Here is a 21,395-nt window from a genome sequence, read left to right as displayed (position 1 = left end):
ATTCTGACAGTGTTCATCCTTCATAGCATAAAACCTATTGTTATGAAATAAAGGAAGGTTGGGGTGGGGTGTGGAGGTTAGTGAAGTCCCTAATATCAGTAGTAAGCCTTTTAGATCAGTCCATATAGAAAATTTTGCATTCTCCTTTAATGACTAAATGACAGACTTCGGGGGTAAAACAGAAGTTTGAGAGAGAAGAAGCCTAGATGTTGATTAAGAAGGAAGCTGTCTGAAATGGATAACTGATTTCAATTTGGAAGTGAGTTTTATCTTTATCTGTTAGAACTAATTGCAGAATGTCCTGCAAGAAATATAGAGAGATATTAGTTACAGAGAATTTACATCCTATCTCTTAATCAAGGGAATTTAAACAAAAGGAGTAGGTAAAATAGATTGACTTTTTTTTCTGCTAGATTGCAGATAGAGTTGAGTGAAAGGAAAAGAAACAGGTGAAAGCACAAGCAACAGAAATAAATCAAGTGTCGTATCTAATTAGTGTAAGTAACTAATTGAAAATTGAACAAATGCTAGAATAAATTAAATCCAGCACCGTTTTTGTATATCAGTAAACCTAATAAAAATAGCTCTTGGGAGAATTAATAATTAGAAATTTTAATGTCATGCAATATTTAAAATATCTCCATTTGGAAAAGTCATTTTTATAGTAATCAGCAAGGATCAGAAGATGTTTATTTCTAACAATTAATACTGTGTTAGTTCTCAGAATAATGATAAAGTTAATTCACATATTAACAGAGACAGAGATGACTTTTGTAGATAAGAATTTAGGTTGACACCAAAATTCAAAAGATATAAAATTTTAGTATTCAACTTCATGAAATATGAAGAATCATCATTATGAATTTCTTTTAATAATTTGATTATTGCTTTTAATAGTATGCAAGGTAAAGACATATTATTGTTCCTGTTTTATTAGAAATCATGGTGTATACTACTTAAAAAAATCAAGATTGCCTCTGGACTGCAAGTCCTGGGATCAGTCCAATTTTTCAGTTTTCACTTAAACTGAAAAACACCCAAACAACACTTCACAGTGCTGTGAGATGTGTGTTCTCTTTCTTTTATCACTTTGAAACAGAAATTATAGGTTTATTTGGAATAGAAATTATAAAAATCAAACACAAAAATTACATGTTTATGTAAATTGTGGTTTATGTCAGCATCTTTTGAGCAGTCACAAAAATGGTCTTTTATAATGATTTTTATTGTTTATTTTTCATATGTGATACATAGTTTTATTTGCTAAATATTTTTCCAAGCTTGCATCTAGGGACCCCATGTATATAATAAATAATTCTAATTTAAATGTCATATAAAATCATTAGGTTTTATTATTAATATTTTTAAAATAAAACTTTTGTTTAGAAGGAAGCTAGGAACAGATGTTTGTTCTTCTTTCTTTATTGTGGTTATGTTTCAGGCATTTTTTGTAAAGGTGATATTTGCAGTACCTACAAGCATGAAAATGATTTTATTCTCTTTGCATGTGTTCACAGAGAAAATAAGAGGCTCTTTTAATTGTTCCAATAGCAAGAAAACAAGGGGGAAAAAAGGAAAATATTTAGAAAAGCTGAATCAACAGGAAAATAAAAACAAACAATAAAGAAAAATAAAGAAAACAACATGGTTATAATAAAAGTTAGTTTCTTGGAAAAAGTGTTTGTTTAATGAAATCTTCATAGGATGTTTAGAATGGATGAGACCTATTTGTTAAGTCTAACTCAACCCACTTGTTTTTCAAATATACAAGCCCAAATTTTAATAACTTCCCTAATTTTAAGACCTTTTTTACAACATAGTTTGACTTCAAGTGAAATAATATATTTGAAATATATATATCTTTCCTTGTCCCTAGGAATTACTAAAATTGTTGCCTACGCTAATTTATTTAACACAAGTCAATAACACTTTCTGATTTTCATAATAGGGATCATGTTATTTATCTCATGGAGTTATAATTAACATTCAACAAGAAATCAAGAATGGCATCACAAAAATTACAGAGTAGGCAATTCCAAACATTCATCTCCCCATAGAAACATTGAAAAACAAGGGGCACAGTCAAGATGGTGGAGTAGGAGGCTGTGGAGTTTGTGTCTCCTTACAAGTAGGACATCTACTAGGCACTGGTTGGAGACCTAGAACACCTAAGGGGACAAGAAGAATACCCATGCAAACAGGTAGGACTTGGGAGGGAAGGAAGGGAGAAGAAAAGTGGAGGCAGGACATGACCAGCACATTTGAAGAGGGGCTGGGGGAGGGGAGAGGTTCTCACTCTCGGGACCCATTCACAGCGTTCGGATTGGTGGAGATGGAAGGGAACTTTTGGGGGATCAGGGGATCAGAGGGGAGCATGGCCAGTGTCTCCCTGGCTCCCTAGGGCTCCAGTGAGCCTGCTGGGGTCCTGAGTCTGAACACCCCCACCTCAGGGACCCTCTGGCCATGCAGGGCCCGGCCCTGAGCTTCATCCCCCTCCCTCCAAGGCCTTTTCCAGCCATGTGGCTCCTAGACCTAGGTCCCTCCCAGGGCCTCTTCTGACTGCAGGGCTCCTTAGCTTAAACCACTCCCCATAAGGCCTTTTCCAGCTGTGAGGGTCCTGGGACTGAGCCCTTATCCCCCAAAGCCTCTCCACCTTCTTTATTTTTTTATTCTTATCTTTTAATATTATTTTTTTTTCATTTTTTATTTTATTTCTTTGTGGTTGTGTTCTGTTTTGCACTGTTGTGGTTTCATTTTTATTTTTACTTTTTATAATATAGTTTTTATTTTTCTAATTTTATTTTTCATTCTTTGTTATTGTCCTGCTCTTTTTGCTTGTTACCTTTCTTTTTTCACCAAGTGGCTTGTGGTGTCTTGGTTCCCAGGCTGGGGTCAGGCCTGAGCTCCTGTGGTGGGAGCACGGAGTCCAAACTGTTGGATGAACAGAGAACCTCAGCCCCCAGGGAATGTTAATCAGTCTGAGCTCTCCTGGAGGTCCTCATCTTGGCACCAGATCATCCAGACAGAAAATAAATAAGGAAACACAAGCTTTAAATGACACAATAAACCAGTTAGACTTAATTGATATTTATAGGACATTCCACCCAAAGTGGCAAAATACACTTTCTTCTCAAGTGCACACAGAACATTCTCCAGTAAAGATCACATCTTGGATCACAAATTAAGCTTCAGTAAATTTAAGAAAATTGAAATTGTATCAAGCATCTTTTTTGACCATAATACTATGAGATTAGAAATCAATTACAGGGAAAAAAAAAAAAGACTTGTAAAAAACACATGGAGACTAAACAATACGCTATTAAATACCCAAGAGACCACTTAAGAAATCAAAGGAAATTTAAAAATACATAGAAAAAAATGACAATGAAAACACAATGACCCAAAACCTATGGGATGCAGCAAAAGTAGTTCTAAAAGGGCAGTTTATAGCAATTCAATCTCACCTCAAGAAACAAGAAAAATCTCAAATGAACAATCTAACCTTGGGACTTCCCTGGTGGTCCAGCAGTTAAGAATAGTGTCTTGCAATGCAGGGGATGAGGGTTCAATCTCTGATTGGGGAACTAAGATCCTACATGCCACAAGGCAACTAAGCTCATGCACCTCAACTACTGAGCCTGAGCGTTACAACTAGAGAGCCCTGTGCTGCAACTAATGAGCCCATGCACTCTGGAGCCCACGTATGCCACAACTAGAGAGAAGTCCACACACCACAATAAAAGATCCCTTGTTCTGCAACTAAGACCCAATGTAGCCAATCAATCAATCAATCAATCAATCTAACATTACACCTAAAGCAACTAGAGAAAGAACAACAACAACAACAAAAAAGTTAGTAGCAGGAAAGAAATCATGAAAATCAGAGCAGAAATAAATGAAACAGAAACAAACAAACAAAAAAAAACAATAGCAAAGATCAATAAAACCAAAAATTGTTTCTTTGAGACAATAAACAAAATTGATAAACCTTTAGCCAGACTCATCCAAAAAAAAGAAAAAAAAAAGAGGATTCAAATCAAAATTAGAAATGAAAAAGGAGAAATTACACCTGACACTGCAGAAATACAAAGGATCATAAGAGACTGCTATAAACAACTATATGCCAATAAAATGAACAACCTGGAAGAAATGGACAAATTCTTAGAAAGGTACACCCTTCCAAAACTGAACCAGGAAGAAATAGAAAATATGAACAGACAAATCACAAGTAATGAAATTGAAACTGTGATTAAAAATCTTCCAACAAATGAAAGTCCAGGACCACATGACTTCACAGGTGAATTCTATCAAACATTTAGAGAAGAGCTAACACCATTCCTTCTCAAAATCTTCCAAAAAAATTGCAGTGGAAGGAGCAGTCCCAAGCTCATTCTATGAAGCCACCACCACTCTGATACCAAAACCAGACAAACATATCACAAAAAAAGAAAATTACAGACCAATATCACTGATGAACATAGATGCAAAAATCCTCAAAAAAAATTCTAGTAAAAAGAATCCAACAACACATTGAAATGTTCATACAACATGACCAAGTGGGATTTATCTCAGGGATCAAGGATTCTTCAATATATGCAAATCAACCAATGTGATACACTGCATTAACAAATTAAAAAATAAAATCCATATGATCATCTCAATAGATGCAGAAAAAGCTTTTGACAAAATTCAATATCCATTTATGATTAAAACTCTCCAGAAAGTGGGCATAGAGGGTACCTGCCTCAACATAATAAAGGCTGAATATGACAAACTCACAGCAAACATCATTCTCAATAGTGAAAAGTTAAAAACATTTCCTCCTAAGATCATCAACAAGACAAGGATGTCTACTCCCACCTCTATTATTCAACATAGGCTTGGAAGTCCAGCCACATCAATCAGAGAAGAAAAAGAAATAAAAGGAATACAAATTGGAAAAAAAGAAGTAAAACTGCCACTGTTTGCAGATGACATGATACTTTACATAGAAAATCCTAAAGGGGACACCAGAAAACTACTAGAGCTTATTAATGAATTTGGTAAAGTTTCAGGATACAAAATTAATGCACAGAAATCTCTTGCATTCCTATACACTAACAATGAAAGTTCACAGAGAAATTAAGGAAACAATCTCATTTACCTTTGCAAAAATGTAGGATAAAATCTAGTTAAGGAGGAAAAAGACTTGTACTCAGAAAATTATAAAACACTGATGAAAGAAATCAAAGATAACACAAAGAGATGGAGAGATATATCATGTTCTCGGATTGGAAGTATCAATATTGTGAAAAAGGCTATATTACCCAAAGCAATCTACAGATTCAGTGCAATCCCTATCAAACTACCAATGGCATTTTTCACAAAATCAGAACAGAAAATTTTACAATTTGTGTGGAAACACAAAAGACCCAGAATAGCCAAAGCAATGTTGAGAAAGGAAAAGAGAGCTGGAAGAATCAGGCTCCCCAACTTCAGAGTATACTACAAAGCTACAGTAATCCAGATTGTATGGTACTGGCACAAAAACAGAAATATAGATCAATGGTACTGGATAGAAAGCCCAGAGATAAACCCATGTACCTATGGTCACCTAGTCTATGACAAAGGAGGCAAGAATATACAATGGAGAATAAGACAGTCTCTTCAATAAGTGGTGCTGGGAAAACTGGACAGCTATATGCAAAAGAATGAAATTAGAATGCTACCTAACACCGCACACAAAAGTAAACCCAAAATGGATTAAAGACCTAAATGTAAACCTGGATACTATAAAACTCTTAGAGGAAAACATAGGAAAAACACTCTTTGATATAAATCACAGCAAGATCTTTTTTGATCCACCTCCTAGAATAATGAAAATAAAACCAAAAATAAACAAATAGGACCTAATTAAACTTAAAAGCTTTTGCACAGCAAAGGAAAGCATAAACAAGACAAAAGACAACCCTCAGAATGGGAGAAAATATTTGCAAATGAATCTCCAAAATATACAAATACCACATGTAGCTCAATATCAAAAAAACAAACAACAAAATCAAAAAATTGATGGAAGATCTAAATAGACATTTCTCCAAAGAAGACATACAGATGGCCAAAAAGCACATGAAAAGATGCTCAACATCACTAATTATTAGAGAAATGCAAATCCAAACTGCAATGAGGTATCACTTTACATTGGTCAGAATGGCCATCATCAAAAAATTACAAACAATAAATGCAAGAGAGGATGTGGAGCAAAAGGAACCCTCCTACACTTTTGGTGGGAATGTAAAGTGGTACAGCCACTGTGGAGAAAAGTAAGGCAGTTCCTTAAAAAAGTAAAAATAGAGCTACCTTATTACCTAGCAATCCCACTACTGGGCATATACCCAGAGAAAACCATAATTCAAAAAGACACATGTATCACAATGTTCATTGCAGCACTAGTTACAGTAGCTAGATTATGGAAGCATCCATCAACAGATGAATGGATAAAGAAGATGTGGTACATATGCACAATGGAATATTACTCAGCCATAAAAAAGAATGAAATTGGGTCATTTGTAGAGATGTGGATAGATCTAGAGTCTGTCATACAGAGTGAAGTAAGAAAGAGAAAAACAAATATTGTATATTAGTGCATATATGTGGAATCTAGAAAAATGGTACAGATGAACCTATTTGCAGGGCAGGAATAGAGACACAGATGTAATGAATGGACATGTGGACACAGTGTGGAAAGGGGAGGATGGGACAAAATGGGAGATTAGGAATGACATATATACACTACCATGCATAAAATAGATAGCTAGTGGGAACCTGCTGTATAGCACAGGGAGCTCAGCTCGGTGCTCTGTGATGACCTAGATGGGTAGGATGTGGGGAGTGGGAGGGAGGTCTAAAAGGCAGGGAATGTATATATACATATAGCTGATTCACTTCATTGTACAGCAGAAACTAACACAACATTGTAAACAGTTATACTCCAATTAAAAAAAAAGAATAAATAGAAAACATAGCAAGAGAATAAAAGGAAATGGCTAGAGGTAGGCCGGAAAGGCAGGTTTAATCTGTAGCTATGAGGCCTTGAATGCCAAGAATTAGGAGATTGAGTTGATGTGAGAATGAGGCTGCAGACCCAACCAGCACTCAGATACAGGTGTGAGCAGCAATGGGGGAGATTTCCCCAAAGAGCAGTTTGGTGAAGCCCTGGTTGGTATGTAGTAAAACTGGGTGGTTTATCTTTACCAGCAAAAAAGAGCAGTTGAGAGTGTAGTAATTTTAAAGTATGTTCACAATCTTTTATGACACCCCTCCCTTCTAAAAATGAAGTTCCTCCTCCTCTCCACCCATGTGGGGCCAGACTTAGTCTGATTGGGGCCAAACTTAGTGACTTGCTTCTAACAACAAACATGTGGCAGAAGTGACAGTGTGACTTCTCATACTAGGCCATAAAGGACACTGCAGCTTCCTCTTTGCTCTCCCTTGAATCACTCACTCTGGTGGCAGCCGTGCTGTGAAGACACTCAAGTGGTCCCATGGAGAGGTCCACAAGCAAGGAATGAGGCATGTGAGTGCACCATCTTAGAAGTGGCTCCTCCATCCACAGTCAGGCCTTCAGATGATGCAGCCCTGGCTTGAATGCCAATCTTGGCTGTAGCCTCATAAGAGACCTGGAGCCAAAACCATCCAGCTAAGCCACTCCTGAGTTCCTGACCCACAGAAAGTGTATGAGATAATAAACCTGTATTATCATTTTAAGCTAAGAAAGAAAGAAAAACAAGCATAAACTGTCAGAACCAACTTTCTCAGTATTCTAAAAAATAGTCAAAGATACAGCAAACAAGCTAATGCTAAACAAGAAAAGGCAACATAAAAATGTTCAAACAAACAAACAAAACAAAACAAAAAAACTTTGAGGCAATTTTACTTGTCTTTGCCCCACCACTCCCCAGACTTGATGGTGGTCTTGAAGATAGTGACTGATCCTTCCAAAGGAAGCAGAACAGATCTTATTCACAAAGTATTATGTTACTTTGTTCTCAGTTGTCTGAGGGCTATCTGAAGAATTGATGGCAGGTGCTCATTTATGTTTTACCTAACTCAGAACTTGTTAAGGACAGAAAAGCCATAGGCATTGTTAGAAACATTGTAACATTGTAATGTGAGTGAAAAACCTCTAGCTAACAGGGACAAAAAATTACAATTGGAACATAAAATACACTGCCTAAATATGGTAGAAAAAGCTGGGAAGAGAATTTCTTCAGGAAATTGGGATGTTCAAAAGTGCCTGTGTATACTGGGAAATTTAGGAGAACACATGCATGCCCAGGACAGGGTGTATTAGCTCAGAAAAGACCTGAGCACACTCTAAACTTATAACTCTGCCTGATCTCTAGACTCAGTGCTAGCAAGAAGTGTACAATAACGGAAAGTAAAAATTCATAGAGGGACTCAAGAGCAGAACTGAGCAGGTGAAAGAAAGAATTAGTGAACTCAAAGACAGCACAATTGAAATTAACTGGTTTGAGTTGCAGAAATAAAAAAGAATGAAGAAATTGAATAGAGTCTGAGAAGAAATTATGATATTCCCAGATTAATTAGAGTTTGTTACCAGTGGGCCTACAACATATGCTAGAAGAAGTCCTTCGGGTTGAAATGAAAGGACACTAGACAGAATACAAACAGTACAAAGGGACGAAGTATTCTGGTAAAGATGACTACACAGATAAATATAAAAGTCACTATCATGTGTTTTTAGTTTGCAACTCCACTTTTTATTTCCTACATGATTTTAAAAGCTTTAGAAGGTAATAAGGACAGAACTTTACTAAAAAACAAAACAAAACAAAACAAACCCCGGAACTGAGCATACTATAATATGGAAAATGAGAGATGAAAATAAATAAGACATACTGAACACAAATAACAAAGTGACAAAAGTCAATACTTTCTTATCAGTTATTTTTAATGTAAATGACTTAAATGCTCTTATTATAAAGACTGAGGTTATCAGAATGGATTCTATGAAAATAGTTATCAAAATGAGCTAAGCTGGCTATAATTATATCAGACAAAACCTAAATCCTTTATAGGAGACAAAGAAGGACATTAAATGAGGAATTCATCTATATCTATATATATACACATATATATGTATATATTTGTCTTCATTATAAATATACACACCAAATAACAGAGACCCCACATATATAAAGCTAACACAATAATAATGGAGACATCAATACCCCACTTTCAATAAAGGGTAGAATATTTAGACAGAATATTAATAAGAAAGTAGGAGATCTGAACATTATATATCAACTGGACCTAGTAGACATATAGAAAACACTCTACCCAATCAGCAGACAGCAGAATACATACTCTTCCCAAGTACAAGTAGAACAGCCTCTAAGATAGACCATATATTAGGTCACAAAACAATTCTTATTAAATTTAAAAAGATAATATCAAACAAAATATATTCTCCCACCACATTTAACTGAAGTTAGAAATTAATATCAGAAGAACTGGAAAATTCAGAAATATGAGTAAAATAACACACTCTTAAAAAAATCAATGGGTCAAAGAAGAAATCTCAATGGAAAATAGAAACCATGTAGGAATGAAATGAAAAACAAAACAAAACTTATTTGATGCATCAAAAGCAGTGTCCAGAAGGAAATGTATAGTAGAAAATACTACATTTAAAAAGAATAAAGATCTCAAATCAATAACCTAAGTCTACACTTTAAGGAATGAGAGGAAAACAACTGCAAACTAGACCCAAAGCTAGCAGAAGGAAATAAACAATAAAAATGAGAATGGAGATTAAAAAAAAGAATAGAAAAAGAATAGAAAGACTCAACAAAACCAAAAGTTGATTCCTTGAAAAGATTAACAGGTTGTTAGCTGGAAAGAAAAAGAAACATAGCATGAAGGCATAAATGACTAAAATCATAAATGAAGGTAGCAACAGTGCTATTGACCTTATAGAAATAAAAAAGATTATAAGAACATACTATGAATAATTGTATGTCATAAATTGGAAACACTGATGAAATAATTTCTTAGAAACACATAAACTACCAAAAATGACTCAAGAAGAAATAAAAAATCTGAACAGACTTAGGTAAGTAGACTGCATCAATAATTAAAAAAATGAAAACAAAGAAAAAACACTTCAAGTCCAGGACAAGATTGATTACCTGAATATTTACACAGAATTCCCTGAATTATACCAAATATTTAAGGAAGAATCAACTAAGATCCCCAAACTTGGGAATTCCCTGGCAATCTAGTGGTTACGCATTTCATAAAATACATTTATGAAAAACCCACAGCTAACATTATACTCAATGATGAAGACTGAAAACTTTTGCCCTAAGATCAGGAACAAGACAAGAAAGCCCACTCTCACCACTTCTATTCAACATTTTACTGGAAGTTCTAGCCAAAGTGATTAGGCAAGGAAAAGAAATAAAAGGCATCCAAATTGGACAGGAATAAGTAAAATTATTTGTAGATGACATGATACTATATGGGATGATTAGTTCTATGTATCAACCTGGCTAGGCTATAGTACCTTGTTATTTAATCAAATACTAATCTAGATGTATTTGTAAAGGTATTTTATAGATGCTGTCAATATCTACAATCATTTGGCTTTAAATAAAGATTACTCAGTAAAGTTGTCTGTGGGCTTCATCTAATCAACTAAAGGCCTTAAGAATAAATCTGGAGGTTTCCTGAAAGAGACTTCAAGACTTCAGCATTAACTCCTGCTTGAGTTTTCAGTCTGCCAACTTGCCCAACAGACTTCAAACTTTCATGTTAGCCCACAATATCATATGAGCCAATTGCATCAATTCCTTAAAATCGCTTTCTCTTGATAGATAGATAGATACCCATAGATAAATAGGTAGGTAGTTGGATAAAGCTATATATGATATCTATCTATCTATCAATATCATATGAATTATGTTTTAGTGTTACACACATACATATTGTATTAGTCAGGGATCTCCAGAAACATAAAACCAGTAGGTTATGAACATATATAGAAACATATTTATTATAAGGAATTAAGAAATTGGTTCATGTTGACTACAGAAACTGGCAAGTCCAAACCTGAAGTGTGGGCTTGCAGCCTGGAGACCCAGGAAAGCCAATGGTGCAATTCAAGTCCAAAGGCCAGCAGGAGGAGACCCAGGAGAGACTAGACGGTACAGAGGAATTCTGCAGGCAGTCTGCTGGAGAATCCCCTTTCTCAAGGAGACCAGTCTTTTTGTTCTATTTGGGCCTTCCACTGATTAGACAAGGATTATCCCCATTACAGAAATATTCTTACTTACAGTTCACCAGTTGAAATGTTAATCTCATTCAATAACACTCTTCCAAGGTGACACATAAAATTGCACATTACACACACACACACACACACACAGTTGGAAGTACAGATCAGATATCTACCTAATACAGATTTTGGTACTGAGAATTAGGGTTCTGTTGTAACAAATCTCTAAAAATGTGAAGTGGCTTTGGAATTGGGTCATGGGTGTACAGTATAAGAATTTTGAGGTGCATGACAGAAAAACCCTAAATTTCCTTGAAGAGACTTGGTAGAAATACATATATTAAAGCTGATTCCAGTGAGAGCTTAGAAAAAAGTGAGAAGATCTATAGAGAAAATTTCTATCATCTTAGAAAATACACATATCATCATAAATGGAACGTTGCTAGAAAAATGAGCATTAAAATCGCTTCTTGTGAGGTCTCAGACAGAAATGAGAGATGTTATTGGACACTGGAAGAAAGGTGGTGCTTGTTATGAAGTGAGAGAGTTTGTATTATGTTTTACTGTTGTATGAAGGTAGAACTTGCAAGCTTTGAACTTAGTCATTTACTTGAGATTTCTAAGCAAAGTGGGGAAATTGAAACCTGATTTCTCCTTGCTTCTTTTAGCAAAATATGCGGAATGTGATAAGAAAGAGATAAGTTGAGGCAGGAACTAAATGTTAAGCCAAAAGAAATCAGCACTTGATGAATTGAAAAGTTTTCAACATATCCAGAAGACATGCTCTGAGACAGAGCCACGGGTGTGGCTGAACAACTGTTTGTTAAAGAGATTAGGCATGTGATTTATGCATCCAATCAACTATCTCAGCAGAAGCCAGGACTGAAGATGAGATTACCCAGGAAGGATCTATGGAAGAACCCATGAGTTTAATGGTGAGGATTCCCCTGACATCTATTGAAGATGGAAAAGGTTTTTGAGAATTTTCTACCAGAAAAAACACTTCCAATGTGGACTGAAAGGGGAAGAGATGGGACAAAATGAAGTAACACTAACTCTGAGAATAGTCATGAATACAGAGTCTAGATTGAGCAGACCCAGGTCTCAGAAAGCCAGACCAAGTATTGTGTTAGGTACTAGGGATACAGCAGTAGATAAGACAAATATGACCCTGGATCACAGACATTATCACACTACAATCACTGTCCCATGGGCAAACCTAGATGATTTCCAGTTGATTGCAGCATCTTGAGGGCTTTGTATCTTTAGTAACTTACATAGCAAAATGCTCTATGAGACACAAATACATAAGACCTTTGTCTTAAGAACTTTTAGTTAATGGGTGGAGAGCTTAGATATAATGGTTATTGACCAGTATCAGATACATTTGATGTATTCACACAAATTCTACACTAAAGATTTTAATTCTCATTTTAATATCTATTAAAATTGCTAAATCTTACCTGTCATATTTCCTAAATAAATATAAATACAATTTTTAATGTTTTAAAAGAAGAAATTAAGGATGACATGAATATTTCAATGAAAGTGAGGTTAATTAATCATCTAAACATTTTTAATTTGCCTACTTTGATTGCCTCTATGAACTTTTGGAGGTCTCTCAAACCACTCTACTTCTCACACCGACTGCAAATTTGGGAGTCCTCAAGACTATAGTCAGATTCAATCATTTACTACAAGTACTTGTAGAACTCAGAAAAGCCATTATACTCATGGTTATGGTTGATAGCAATAAAATAAGTTAACATCAGGGAGGAAAAACATACACAGGGCATGGTCCTGGAGATACAAAAGCTTGGAGCTTCCAGTTGTCCTCTCCCAGTTGAACTGTACAGGCAGCACCTGTTTTCACCAGCAATGATGTGTAACAGTATGCACAGAGTATTGCCAATCAGGGACGCTCATCTAAGCCTTGGTGTCCACAGTTTTATTGGAACTGGGTCACATAGAAATGTTTGACCCCATGTGGCTAAACTTAGACTCCATTCCCTCCAGATGCTGAGCTAATTCTTTGTGGCCAAAGGCACTGAACCATAAATCATGCTATTAGCATAGACTACCTGGCATGGCCAAACCCTCCAGGTAACAAGGACTCACTTATCAGGCAGAACATTCCAAGGGCTTAAAGGTTACCTCCCAAAAGCTGAAGCCAAAGCCCAAACCTCTCTTGAGTAAGTTACACACCATTAGTGTATATATGCAGAAGAAACATTGAGTGATACCATTTATCATTTCATGTTCTTCTCGTATGTGATTGCTTACAAAAGTATTGCACATTGAGCTATAGAATCCTTTGTGCAACTCACATTAAAAAAGGTTAATACACAATACATTAATGAGAACATAAAGTATATAAATACAAATATATGTATAATTAAATGTTACATATATCAAAATGAATTAAACAGTATATAATTAAATTTTTGATATCTCAAATTTGAAAATAATCTAAATTCTTGATAGATAAATATAATTTTGAATATCAGGGGAAGTTTTTCACCTCTATGGGCAATTTTTTTCAGTAAGTAATAAATGAAAGTTGAAAAAAAAAATCTAGTTTCATGCTTGTCTGCCTTCCACAGAATAGGGCCTCTTATAATAGTATCATTTTGCAGACAGTAGTTCAACTTAGATTTTACTGGAGAAAGAATGTTAAGAACCTTGTCTAACTGTGTGTATTGGTGTATTGGAAAATGAAGAAATGTGGTTACAACTTCACAGTCCATTGGTCAGTTGCTGTGGGACTGTGGAATTGGAAAAACAAAATTAACTTCTAGAATATTTTGCAAAATTAAGGATGATTAAAACAAACTTGAATTTTATTTCTCAAAACAATTTGATAAATCCTAATACTGTGCTACTTGTTAGAGATTTCAACTGTCAAACCTGGTACTACTCTCTTAATATAGGTAAAACAATATTACCTCTCAATATTATGGAAATAAGTATAAAAAGAAAAGAATGGGAACTATACTCAAAAACAAACAAACAAAAACCTTTGGACTTAAAATTATTCCAAACAGAAAAAAATTCAAAATACATTTTGTCAGTCTCTTTTATAACACAATCTAAATAGTTATTTGATTTTACTATTTATTATTTATAAAAATAAACTCACCTGGTGAGTACATTAGAAATGTCTATTAGGGGAGATTAACCAGATGGTGAAGTAAGAGACCATACAGCTCCCCTGCCCCCATGAAGATGTCAAAAATACATCTATATGCGGTACAATTCTCACTGAAAACTAAACTGGAAACTAGCAAAAGGACTTCTGTACAACCAAGGCTATAAGAAAGATACACACATAATTGGGTAGGAAGGAAAGAAAAGCAATAGCATCAGGACTTGTGTTACTGGGAGGGGACTAAGAGGAAAAGGGAAACTGTATGAGGCGACACCCACCCTGGGGAGTGAGCAACGAGAGCCACAGATTGGGCACCACATTTCTGGGGTCCTATGTTGAGGAGACAAGCCTCCTTGGCTGCTTGGAGAAACTCTGGGACAAACAGGAGGGTGGTAGGAAGCCTGGATTGCCCCTGAGCAAGGTGAAGAAAGGTCTGATCTATGGGCTGCCAGATTTCTGGAAACCGCCTTGCCACATACCCCAGCTGGAGCCAAGCAAACACTGCCACTCCATTCACTCAATGTCACAGTGCAGCACAGTGCAATCCAGGTTGTGGGGCGGCCACAACCTGGGAGAAGATTAGACTGTGGGATGCAGAGGAAACCCAATACAAGGGCAGAGCCTGGATGGAGTGGCAGCAGCTATTGTTGACATTTACTAAAGCAGCCCACATTTGAAGCAGCCCACATCTTTCATGGTGGCTCACCATCAATACATGCCAAGAGTCTGCGTGGGCCCTGTCTGTCCTGCAGTGTGGCTCCATAACAGGGTGGGGGCTGGGGGCAGTGATCAGCTGTAAGGGACAAAGGGGACTTGGCACCTGAGGCTGCATCTAAAAGAACCAAGGAAAACAAGTGTGGGTGCCTGCACAGGCAGCACATCTGAGACAGCTTGGATATTTGTCTGCAGTGGACATGAGCCAAGAGCCAGCATGGGCCCCACTTTCCTTCAGCACTCCCCGACTCTGGGGCAAGTGTCCTGGTGCAGGGAGAGGGGAAAACACACGCCTAAAGGGAACAGAGCCAGCTCAGGCCCAACCCTCAGGGTTTCTGCTCTAGCAACTTGGAATCAGACCCACAAGTCTACAAATAAAAAATGTTGGAGAGGATATGGAGAAAAGGGAACACTTGTACACTGTTTGGTTGGAATGTAAATTGGTGCAGCCACTACGGTAAACAGTAGGGAGATCCCTCGAAAAACTAAAAATAGAACTTCTATATGGTCCAGCAATTCACTCCTGGGAATATATCAAAAAAGAAAAGAAAAAGAAGAAAAGAAAGAAAATACTAACTTGAAAAGATACGTTCACCCCGATATTCATAGCAGCATTATTTACAATAGCCAAGATATGGAAGTAAACCAAGAGTCCATTGACAGACAAATGGATAAAGAAGATATGGTGTATGTAGGCAATGGAATAATATTCAGCCATAAAAAGGAATGAAATAAGGCCATTTGCAGTGATGTAGATGGACCTAAAGAATATTATGCTTAGTGAAATGTCAGATAAAGACAAATAATGTATGATATCACCTATATGTGGAATCTGAAAGAGAAATGAATGTATAAAGCAAAACAGAAACATACTCACAGATATAGAAAACAAGCTAGTGGTTACCAGTGAGGAGAAGGGAGTTGGGGGAGGTACAAGATAGGGGTATGGGATTAAGAGAGAGAAATTACTAGGTGTAAAATAGATAAGCAACAAGAATATATTTTATAGCACAGGAAATTATAGCCACTACTTTATAATAACTTTTAATGGAGTATAATTTGTAAAAATAATCACTATGCTGTATACATGAATTTGATATTGTAAATCAACTATACCTCAATGTTTTAAAAATGTCTATTAGAGCAGAATGGAGATGCTGTGAATCATAGAATAGGAAGAAGAAGGAGGAGAAGGAGAAGCAGCAGCAGCAGCAGACAAAGAAGAAGAAGGGGAAGAGGAAGAGGAAGAAGGAGGAGGAGGAGGAGGAGGAAGAGAAGAAGAAGAAGAAGGAGGAGGAGGAGAAGGAGGAGAAGGAGGAGAAGAAAGAAGAATTCACGTGCGTGAGAGACTATTTTTGGGCGTTGTTCATCAGTAGTAATAACAGAAGTCATTTTCTCTAAGAACAATTTTCCTGCTTAAAAAACACCCAAATCATCAAGTTTTTAAACAGCCATTCCCCATATAAATAAGAAAATATAAAACATAAAACCAATAGTTTTTTTTTCATTTTGCCCGTCTTAGGGAAAATAATAAATAAAATAAACTGATTTTCTATCAAGCTACAGAAATTTAGCCAAATTACCAAGACTAACACTTTATCCTCCTAAACAGCATCTTTTTTAAAAGAAAACCATTTTATTTTTCATTTGTTAATTTATTAGTGAAGAGGAGAAATTGAGCCAGCATTCATCAAATAAAATAATTAATGGGTCAAATTTACTTGAAAAATTCAACTTACATGTCATTTTATTGTAAAAAAAATAGAGAATATAGTTTTAAAAATATTAGACACAAGTGCTTGTGGTGATTTATAGCTTTGATTTCAGCAGGGGTTAGGATCTCAACAGCAACACTGCAATAATTTTCAGTGTTCTCAATGTGGCCTTTACTACATGATTAAAATAAAGACACTTCACAAGTAGGATCTTAAGGATCTCTAGAAGCCAAAGGGGGGAAAATAGGGGTTAATTTTGTTGTCTCTGAAATAAAAATAATTGTATTAATAAAACCTGTGTAATAGCTATCAGCTCAGAAGTTTTATGACTGGGTTGAAAACAGAGAGAAAAATATGGAACATACAAAGATTATAAATAGCAAAAATATAGATATGGAAAACTAATATTTGCTTAAAACTTTTGATTTTACAAGGCACTTTAACATATACCACCCACTTTGTTCTCCACAGCAAACTTCTTATTAAGTCCTACAAAATTCATTAGGTAAGAAAATGTTTTCAATATGAGGCTCAGAGATTAAATGACCAGTCCAAGGTCATTACCAAGTAAGCAGCATAGCAGGACTTAAACACACATTTCTCTCAAAACACATCTTTTTCTATTAAACAAAACTGACTTTATCATACTTTAGTATTACCAAGCTAAATACCATTCATCAAGAGAAAAAAATGAGATTGGTCTGTGTTAGACATTACTAGCCTCCAGGTCTCTAACTCCTTGGGCCAGACAAATATTTATTTCAACATTATCTAACTTATCCCAACATATTATTTATAATGACATAGAAATCAATAGAAAAATGAATGCAAACTGAAAATTTAAATTATAAATGGTGGGATTTCCTTTGTGGTGCACAGTGGTTGAGAATCACCTGCCAACGCCAGGGACACGGGTTCAGTCGTTGGTCTGGGAAGATCCCACATGCTGTGGAGCAACGAAGCCTGTGTGCCACAACTACTGAGCCCACGTGCCACAACTACTGAAGCCCATGCACCTAGAGCTCATGCTCCTCAACAAGAGAAGCCACAGCAATGAGAAGCCCATGCACTGCAACAAAGAGTAGCCCCCGCTGGCCACCGCAACTAGAGAAAGCCTGCACAGCAGCAATGAAGAGCCAATGCAGCCAATAAATAAATTAACTAATTAATTAAAAAAAACTTCAAAGAAAAAAATTGTTCGTATTTTAAAAAATTATAAATGGTATGTTCTATGCATTAAAACTTTTGACATATGGTTACAGAAAATTTTTAAATAAATTTTATAGAATCTAAAATACTGAAATGGAAGTTTCCCTTTATTATTTATTTATTTTTATTTTTATTTTTTTTTGCACTCTAATTCTAGCTTTATTCAACACAGTTCTTTACTCTACACAACAAAGTACAAACACAATATTATCTGAAATGCTACAAAGTTACAAAACAAAACAGAAAATGTATAGTACTAACTGTACAATAAAAGCCAAAAAAGCAATGTACACATTGCCAAGGTAACCTGCAAGACCACCATGAATACCAAGACGTTGGGGGGGGGGTTCTGTGATGACCTGGCAGAGCTGGTTCTCAACTCACTAATTTCAGAGAGAAAGGGAGATGTGTGTGTGTGTGTGTGTGTGTGTGTGTGTGTGTGTGTGTGTGTGTGTGTGTGTGTGTGTGTATGTACACACTGCGTGCATGGGAAAAGAACCAGTTTACATATTTGGCCCTAGAGGTCAGAAGAGGACTCAAGCAGGGGAGCAGGGCCAGGCTAACAGGAATGGCAGTTGCGTTAAAGCACACCTTTTCCTGTGGGACTCGGTAGGCCAAGAGGTGAGGGCACGACCAGGTCACCAGATGGGCCCCAGGTCGTGTGTGGAATGGGAAAACGTGCTCTCAGGCCGGGTCTGTACCTCCACTTGAAGCCCCATGCTCATCCCTGCTGACTTTTCCATTAAACTGACCCTCAGGAACTAGAAACGTGGAAGCTTTCTAGCCAGAAAACTGGAGGGCATCTTTATAAGCACGACCCCAAACCAACAACACTCCTGAAGCCAGAACTCTGCTGCCAGGGGAAACGTTGTAATTGCTGCCTTCACCTTTGAAGCCTGCCCCTGAGTGAGAGATTTCTTTCCCACCGATCCTCCTTCGGCTAGAAAGTTGACAAAATTGAGCTGGATGGGACACAAGTCACACGGCAGAGTTCAGTGGCCCTGCTTATCGGGAGGAGTTGGAGCTGGACCGGCTCTTGCGGCGGCGGCCAGGTGAGCGGGATCGCTGGCGCACAGGGGACCTGCGCCGCGGGGAACGTGACCTTCTGCTCATCCGTGGGGGTGATCTGCGCCACATGGGAGGCCGTGGCAGCATTCTCCTGGGAGGGCTGAATCGCCTGGGGGGTGGCCGAGGCCAGGGGGCCAGCACAGCAGTGGCAGTGATCTCCTGGCCATCGATTTGTCCTCCATCCATGTGCTTCAGTGCCTTCTCTGCCTCATCTGGATTCTCAAACTCCACATATGCGTAGCCTTTAGACAGATGGGGGTGCATCCTTTCTACAGGCATGTCAATCATTTTAATTTTCCCATAGGTGGAGAATATCTCCATGATGTGATCGTTGGTCACATTCCTGGTGAGCCTCCCAATATGCACTTTGGTGGGTTTAGGGGAAGGGCTCCGCCTTTTCCTTTCCTTTTCGTCTCTTTTGGGTGGTTTGGATTTGGAGCGGGTACGCCGCCGGTTGTCATGTCTGCGCCGAGAAGGACTTGGAGAGCCAGAGGAACTGCTGGAGCTGGAGCTTCGGGATGTGCTGGAACTTCCTGAGCGGCTCGATGCTGATGACGAGCTGGAGCCGGTGCTGGAGCCGCTGCTGGAGCTCGTGCTGGTGCTGGAGCCTGAGCTGGAAGTAGAGCTGGACCGAGACCTGGTGCTGCTGCTACCACTGGAAGCGCTGCGTCTCTTTCGAGTTTTATCCCGGCCGCGATCCTTCTCGCTTGACTCCTTGGTGGCCCCTTTATCTTTAGAGCGATCCTTGGACTTCTCATCAGAGCGGTCTTTGCGTTTGGTAGGAGAAGGAGCCCTAGTGCTGGACTTTTTATTATTTTCTTTGACTCCTAGCAAGCTCTTCTTTTTCACTCCTGATAAATCCATTCTCCCCTTCTGAGGTGTTCAAAGCAGCAATGGTGGCCTCACTTATCTGAACTCTCGCTTCTAACTTGACTCTGAGAAACGATCCCTAATCGATTGCAATTTACGCCAAAGTGCAGCATCTTCCCGCCGCCGCAACCTCCTCCCGCTCTCCTCAGTCTCTCTCTCCCTTAATTTTTTAAATCCAAAAAGTTTTTTGGAATTCCTTTTATTTTCTCCATATCATGAGAAACAGAATCTATTTTTAAATAATGTTAAGGAGCCCCTCTATCTTTTCATGATAGCTAAAGTAATGTCAACTTTGTATTTCTACATGACAAAACAAACAATCACTTCTAGTTTTCAAGATACTGCCATGTGCCTGAGAATTTCCCTATCGTAGTTACTCATAACTCTTGAGAGACATTCAGGATATCGTTTATCAGCCATTTCAATTTTCTTGGATTCTAACATTTCATTTTAATTTAATGTGAATGACAGTTTCTCAGCTTGGTCAGTAAAAGAAGTTTTGCATAATCAGTTAGCAATGTAGGGATGGATAATGACACTAGGTTAGTCATTCATTTTTACTGATGGCATAAGTCTTTCAGATATTAACCAATCTCTCCACTGGATATAGAAAAATTATAGAGTTAACACAACTTAAATTTGATAGTATTTAATAATCTGTTCAATTAATCATCACTTGGAACAGAGCTAGGAAACTAATACTAGTCTAAGCATTAAAGAAATATAATCATCTGATGAAAAGGTGTCAGTTATAGAAAAATTAGGAAAATCTTAAAAAATATACACTATTATTATTATTATTATTTTGGTAATTACTCCCACGCCATTACTTCTAAATATCCACTTAATTCATTTGTAAAGTGATAAAAAATAATTGACATATATGTTGTTATGGCTGGCTGTCAAATGACTTAAGTGGTTCAAGGTAAAATTTCCAATTTCCTATTTATAATTCTGAGACCTGTCTCCCAGTATAATGTCATCACAAATCATCACATGTTGGTATGGAACTGGGAAGCTGAATAATCATATTCACTCACTGTAGAGTGATGTTTAACTACTTCATCCATCGAATCCTTATTAATTTTTCAATTTTTCACTTCAAATTGTTAGAGTTATGCATTGGATTGTCTTCATTTGGGCTCATTATAATAACTATCACCACACTGAAAATAATAAACCAAGACTCCAAAGAGACAGAAATTTTGCCTCTCTGTGAAGGGATGAAGGGATTATAGTGCAGCTCCTTTAAGCTAAGATTTTATTATTGGTGAAAAGTACTTGATATTTTTAGCTTCTTGAGGAAATTAGAAAAACACACTGTACTTTTGCATTTTAAAAATTTGAAGTCACCTGCACTTAACATTTACTGAACTACTAATTCACAAAGAAA

At 37.0% G+C, this 21,395-nt stretch overlaps 1 protein-coding gene across 1 annotated transcript; it reads right to left on the bottom strand.

Annotated features, from left to right (window-relative positions):
• Positions 1–19,069: 19,069 nt before the first annotated feature.
• Positions 19,070–20,137, bottom strand: LOC130855825 (RNA-binding protein with serine-rich domain 1-like). Its single transcript, XM_057739837.1, has one exon. The coding sequence runs from the start codon at positions 19,994–19,996 to the stop codon at positions 19,070–19,072; it is 927 nt and encodes a 308-aa protein (XP_057595820.1). The 5' UTR covers positions 19,997–20,137.
• Between the last annotated feature and the right edge of the window lie 1,258 nt (positions 20,138–21,395).

Source organism: Hippopotamus amphibius, chromosome 1, assembly GCF_030028045.1.
Source record: "Hippopotamus amphibius kiboko isolate mHipAmp2 chromosome 1, mHipAmp2.hap2, whole genome shotgun sequence".
NCBI lineage: Eukaryota > Metazoa > Chordata > Mammalia > Artiodactyla > Hippopotamidae > Hippopotamus > Hippopotamus amphibius.
The sequence above is the reverse complement of the archived record's forward strand: the minus strand, read 5'-3'. Positions and strand labels throughout refer to the sequence as shown.

Excerpts from the sequence above, each read along its gene's own strand:
- LOC130855825 (XM_057739837.1), bottom strand. The coding sequence starts at position 19,996 with ATGGATTTATCAGGAGTGAAAAAGAAGAGCTTGCTAGGAGTCAAAGAA.